Source organism: Solanum tuberosum, unplaced genomic scaffold, assembly GCF_000226075.1.
Source record: "Solanum tuberosum cultivar DM 1-3 516 R44 unplaced genomic scaffold, SolTub_3.0 scf00033, whole genome shotgun sequence".
NCBI lineage: Eukaryota > Viridiplantae > Streptophyta > Magnoliopsida > Solanales > Solanaceae > Solanum > Solanum tuberosum.
In genome coordinates, this window is record NW_006238959.1 from 475,942 (window position 1) to 481,824 (window position 5,883).

Genomic DNA, 5,883 nt, shown 5'->3' on the forward strand with positions numbered 1-5,883 from the left:
ATTCAATTAAACTTTTGAATATTACTAAATTATCACATGCTGCATGAATTTGGCCCTACAATTCTAAAATTAAAAGGAAAATCATGACTACACACTTGCACAACTAATAATTAGCCCAAAAGATTAGGTATATGATATATCCCTTAAGTACACAATAACATGTGGGCATTAATCTTTTGTTATATTTGAGAATGTGACATGTGACCATGAAAGGGTAGACTTTGAAGTTTCAATAATTATAATCATCCACCCTGTTTTGAACTTCTTATGAACTTGCAATATATATAAAGAATAATTATATGTTGTTGCTATCATTAAAAGACCGATCCAAATTACTAGTGATTTTTCAAGGTTTAAAGTTAATGGATCTAAAAGATATCTCATAACGTATGAATTTTTATATATAGTTATCTGATTGCAATTTTTAGTTTAATGATTGGTTAAGTAGGAAGACAAAACTTGTGCTATTATAAATATAGGTTTATAGTCCCCAAATTAGACGTAAAATTTTCGTTCTAGCATCCCATCAATGAAAAGGACAGGACAACTTATGTTTTTAGTTCGGGAGACTAATAACCACAACATGGAGAATTACTATAATTACGCTCATGTATTAAAGTTTTAATTCCAATAAATTGATATACAAAATCCGAATGCGGAGACTTGGACAATTAAATTGTGGTCGTCTTTATCAGAGGAAGAAAAATGTGTTCCACTCTTTTTTCTTAACTAAGATTTTGTCCTATTGAAAATTTCGGATAATATTTCTAATGAGACAACATGTTGTGTATTACTAGCTAGTAAAATATATGTACTCTTTGCTCTTCTAGAATTTTTTTTAATGATTTTTCCATAGAAAGGTTTTAATGAGTCACATTATGTATTAATGAATACTCAAGAGAAAGTGTTATAAATAATCATGTTGTAAATACCTAAATAAGCTTGCAATCAAGCCGACATCACAAATAGTTCAAGCAGACAACTTGCAAGTAGTTCAAGTAGACAACTTACAAGCAGAAAGAGGTGCCATAATGTGTCGTGAATGACATATCATGGACTACTCCTTTTAGCCGGCAACTTCTTTTCTATAAATATGAAGTTAATCCAGCTCATTTATATATCAATTCAAAATTGAATAATATATCAACTATGTTTCTATACACCTCTCTAGCATATGTACTTAATTATTTTTTATCTTTATTTTATAAATAACAATCTTGGCATTATTGATCCATATTTTCTTGTGGTGCCTCTTGAAAAACAAATTGAAGTTTCCATCCCCAAAATATGTCTTATTGGATTAAGAAATAAGTAACAACTAATTATAATATTATATCTACCGGCTGGAGAAATGATCCATTTGAGAGCCTAAATGGTAATTAAATCGTCAATGTACTCCAAGAGAAGAAAAAAAATGGCTCAACAAATAAGAATAATTATAGTAATATCCTTAAACGAATAAACACAAGCTTCAAAATACAAGTTTATTAGACAAACAAGAATCACAAATTACATGAAGATTACAAATATGACCAATACATACAATAAAATATATATATGGCTTTTTCACACTCTGGATAGTAGTACATTATATTGTAGCAAATTAAATTAAAAAACAAGACAATAAATGGTTGTACAGAGTTACATGATATTATAAAAATTGATTGAGGACATTTTTCATCAAGAAATTGGCGATGATGAGATTAGTTTTTTGGGAGAGATGGAAAGAATCCCAAAATACATATTTATTTGCATCAGTGCATGTGAGTGGGTTTAATTTGTCACATAAGTAACTCATTTCAAATAAACCCGTGCCACAACATGCTACACCAGCCACCTCAAATCCTGTTTTCAAAGCAAAAGAAATTAACCAATTCATTAGAAGATAATCAATTGTAAATCATTCAAAGAGATGTAAGAAATGGTGAATTTCATTTTAGAAATCACAAAATAAATATAGGTAATAACATTTAATTACTTCTTCTCCTATATAAGAATTAAGAAGTCAGTGAGAGCAGCTCAATCAGGCATCTCTTCGTTGCATGTAAACTTAAAAATGCAGGGCCTTTTTGAGAATATGTGCTTGAAGATAGTTGTACTTGATGATGTAGTATTTGTACCATCTCCCTTGGGCACAACAATGCACATGTATAGTGTTGCTACAACTTCCTTTTTTACTTTGTAATGTTATTGTATTAATACTACAAAGAACCATGACTGATTTACAATCGGCACAATACATAAATATACCCTTTAACTTGATCTTAACTGTCATTTGTGTCTTCTAATTTTGGGTTTGCACAAGTAGAGATTTAAACATGTATAAAATTGAATAAGTATACATGTACACACGTCTTACGTGACATAATACATGCAGGGTAAGACACCACATAAGATACTGCGTAGGACGTGAATTGCCACATAGAACGTCAAGTAGGATGCATGTATCTATAATTTGCTCAACTTTATACAACTTTAAGTGTCTACTTGTGCGCACCAAAATGAGAAAAACATAAATATCAGATGAGGTTAAGTTAGCTACATATTTATGTATTATGCCTTTACAATAACATAACAAAGTACAAAGAGAGAAGTAACCATATAGTTGAATGAATAAAAAAAAAAAACTTACCAAATGAGGAAGGATTTCTGATAATTTGAAGTATGAGCTCATATGGATTAGAAAAAACCATTTTCATCCCAGGAAGTTCCCTATTTAACTTGTCAACCAAACCATTCAACATCACATTAAACCTCAAAGCACAGTCATTATATTTTTCATTGCATACATCTCCATGTCCTCTTATAATATTTGTTGCTCTTTCTAAAGGTAAACATCCCATTGGAGGAAGTCCAGTAAATGATATTTTCCTAGCTCCAAGTTGATAAATTTGTTTGATAAAATTCTCAGCAAGTTCAATTAGAAAGCCTTGATATTGTTCTATTGTGAATTGAGATGCACGTTTGCTTTGTATTGAATAATAATTCTCCAAGAAATCATTTGTTCCCAAGCTCACTAGATATAGTGCTTCTTGTATTATGTATTTTGCTTTTTTGCTCCCTACATATGCTTCTAGTTTCTTTTGATACTCCTTGTAGTTCTCTATTTCCTTCCACAATGGTATCACACTCTGTCAAAGGAGTCAATTAATTAGATAAAAATGGAAGGAATTTTGACAGGAGTATAATCGCTCATCAAAATAATTGATAATAGGCATACTTTCACCTATTTTGGCGGATTATATATACATAATACTTCTTTTGTCCCAATTTAGGTGGATTATATACCATCTTCCTAATTTAGGCGGATTATGTATACATACTATTTTCTCTATTCCAATATATATGACACACTTTCTTTTAGTCTATTTCTAAAAAATGACATACTTACTAATTTGACAAATAGTTACTTCCTCTGTCTAACAATAATTATTGTCCACTATTGATTTGACACATATTAAGAAGCAGTAATTGATAGGGGTAATTTATCAAATCACCCTATTAATATAAGTCATCTAAACATTGAAAAATGAATATTAGTATTTAATAGCAAAGGTAAAATGACACAACATAATAAATTTTTCACTGATTTTATAAACTAGACAAATATTATTAAACATCTCAAAATAATATAATGAACGAGTAAAAGTAAATGAATAAAGTGATATTTTATCCATCTTAAGTCCCACTTACCGACAAAAAGTTCATAAAGTAGTTATACTTCTTTTAAGGAAAATTTTGAAAATTTCCAAAGTCTTTCTATATTTTTAAATTATATGCCCAATAAAACTAGATTACATAAATTAAGACGAAAGAGTATAAATGCTCCAAAAAGAACCCAGTGTGCACGGAGAGTGGTTAATAAATGTCCTATTCACAATTCACCCAGCAAACACAATTATATTCCGGGCCACAAAAAATAAACAGAATTATATTATTTCAAAGTCAATTTAAGTTATGGCCATGGATGATAGTATTAGGATAAAAATAATTGTAATTTATAGCGGTGATAAATTAAACGGTAAATAGACTATATAATATAATATTTTGATCAAGTGACTTACAAATTCAAAACAAAATTAATATTTCAATATACATAAAATTTATTGAGATTATAATCTCTGGCTAAATGAAACTCTCAAAAGATTATATTGTGGATACCTCGATGATCTTTTATTATGATATAAGAACGGCGTTTAATTAATTTATAATGTCCAAACTTTTTCTTCGAGAAAGAAATAACCTAATATAAAAGAGTTTTAAATTTTTTTCTTTTAGAAAAATAAAAACAACTATTCTACTAATACTTTAATTTCCCATCCAAAGAAAAATAAAATTCAAATACGATATGAAAATCATGACGAGACAAATATTCTATCCATGAAATGATTTGTCTCACTTTCTTTTTTGGTCACTTAAAATAAAAATGTTATATCCATCTCTTTCTTTCAATTTATGTGACAGTTTTAGTTTTATCAAAAATTTGCGCATAAAATCTTCAATTTTTAAAAAATAAAATTTATATATTTATAAACTACATAAAACTATTTAAAAGATACATGAAATTTGTGGTAAAAAATAAAATTATTTGAATCTCAAAAAATGTGTTACATAAATTGAGACAGATCGAGTAGTAAGTAGAGAGATGGAATGGATTGCTTACTAGAACTTGAGAAGTGGCATTATCATAACCAGTACCAGCAGAAGCAAAACAAACTCCACCAGCAAAATCAGTTATACTAAACATTGGATCCAAATAAGCAGGCACAAATGGTCTCAAACCAAAAGCCTCAGATATAAAATCTGGCGGGATACGTCCATTACAAAACCTTCCTGTTGGCATTTTACCATAAAAATCACGTCCATAAGGCTCAAAATTACTCTTAAGAACAGTAGAAATCTGGTTATTATTCCCAGCATCTACCGACGAATCGCCGAATACTATAATTGCTGGAACTTTTCCTCCTACAACACAAGGGATGATAATTAGTTGGACAAAAATTATAATAAGACATGGAATGAACTTGTAATTAGCTTCCATTTTTTTTAAATTTTGGGTGGTTGAGTTTATTGTTTAAGGTTATGGGGATTTGAGTTAAGTATATTCACTTCTTATACAGGTGAATAGGTGGGAAAGAGGGTCCTTTGGCAGGAGTTTGTTGGTGTATCATTAATGATGAGTAATGAAAAAATTATCTACGTGTTACTCATCCCGTTTTATATTAGTTGTCTAAAATATTTTGTACAAGTGCTTTAAAAGGCGAACGCAATTTCGAGATACGACGCGTAAGTCCAATGGATCTATGAGATATATATATATATATATATATAATGCATCTTCAATTTAGTAATTTTATTACTAAAAATTAATAGATAAAAATAAAACTTTTAATGATAAATCTAAATAAATCACTAATGATATAGAAAAAAGATATTATAATTTTTATTTGAGAAAGGTAATAACACAAAAAATAATCACAATAGAGATAATCTTTAAAATAAAATCATTATCCATCCCCACATGTATTACTTTTCCATCCTCAACTAATATTAGCAGCAATTATTGTTCATATCTTGCCAAGAAGGAAATGATAAAAAGGGTAAGAGTAATAACAAAAAATGAATAAATATAATGATATGAAATCTCTATTCTATCAATTTCAAGAACAATTATCTAAAAATTATTTATAACATTGTTATTTTAGTTGATTTATTTATTTATATATTTTAGAAAAAAACATTATTATAACATGAAAAATAAGATAGCATAAAGTATCATATATTACACCACTAATAAAAAAATAATTTATAGCAAAAATATTTTTAAAACAATCAAAATCAAAGTCAATGCATAAAAGTACACTTTTTAGCCTGGGACTTTAC

General features: G+C 28.5%; 1 protein-coding gene across 1 annotated transcript; it reads right to left on the reverse strand.

Moving 5' to 3' along the window:
• Window positions 1–1,536: 1,536 nt before the first annotated feature.
• On the reverse strand, window positions 1,537–5,162 carry LOC102586444 (GDSL esterase/lipase At2g04570-like). Its single transcript, XM_006342199.2, has 3 exons — window positions 4,664–5,162; window positions 2,633–3,131; window positions 1,537–1,845 (listed from the first exon to the last, which is right to left on the reverse strand). Exons 1-3 carry the CDS (start codon window positions 5,039–5,041, stop codon window positions 1,652–1,654), a joined length of 1,071 nt encoding a protein of 356 aa, XP_006342261.1. The 5' UTR covers window positions 5,042–5,162; the 3' UTR covers window positions 1,537–1,651.
• Window positions 5,163–5,883: the final 721 nt, after the last annotated feature.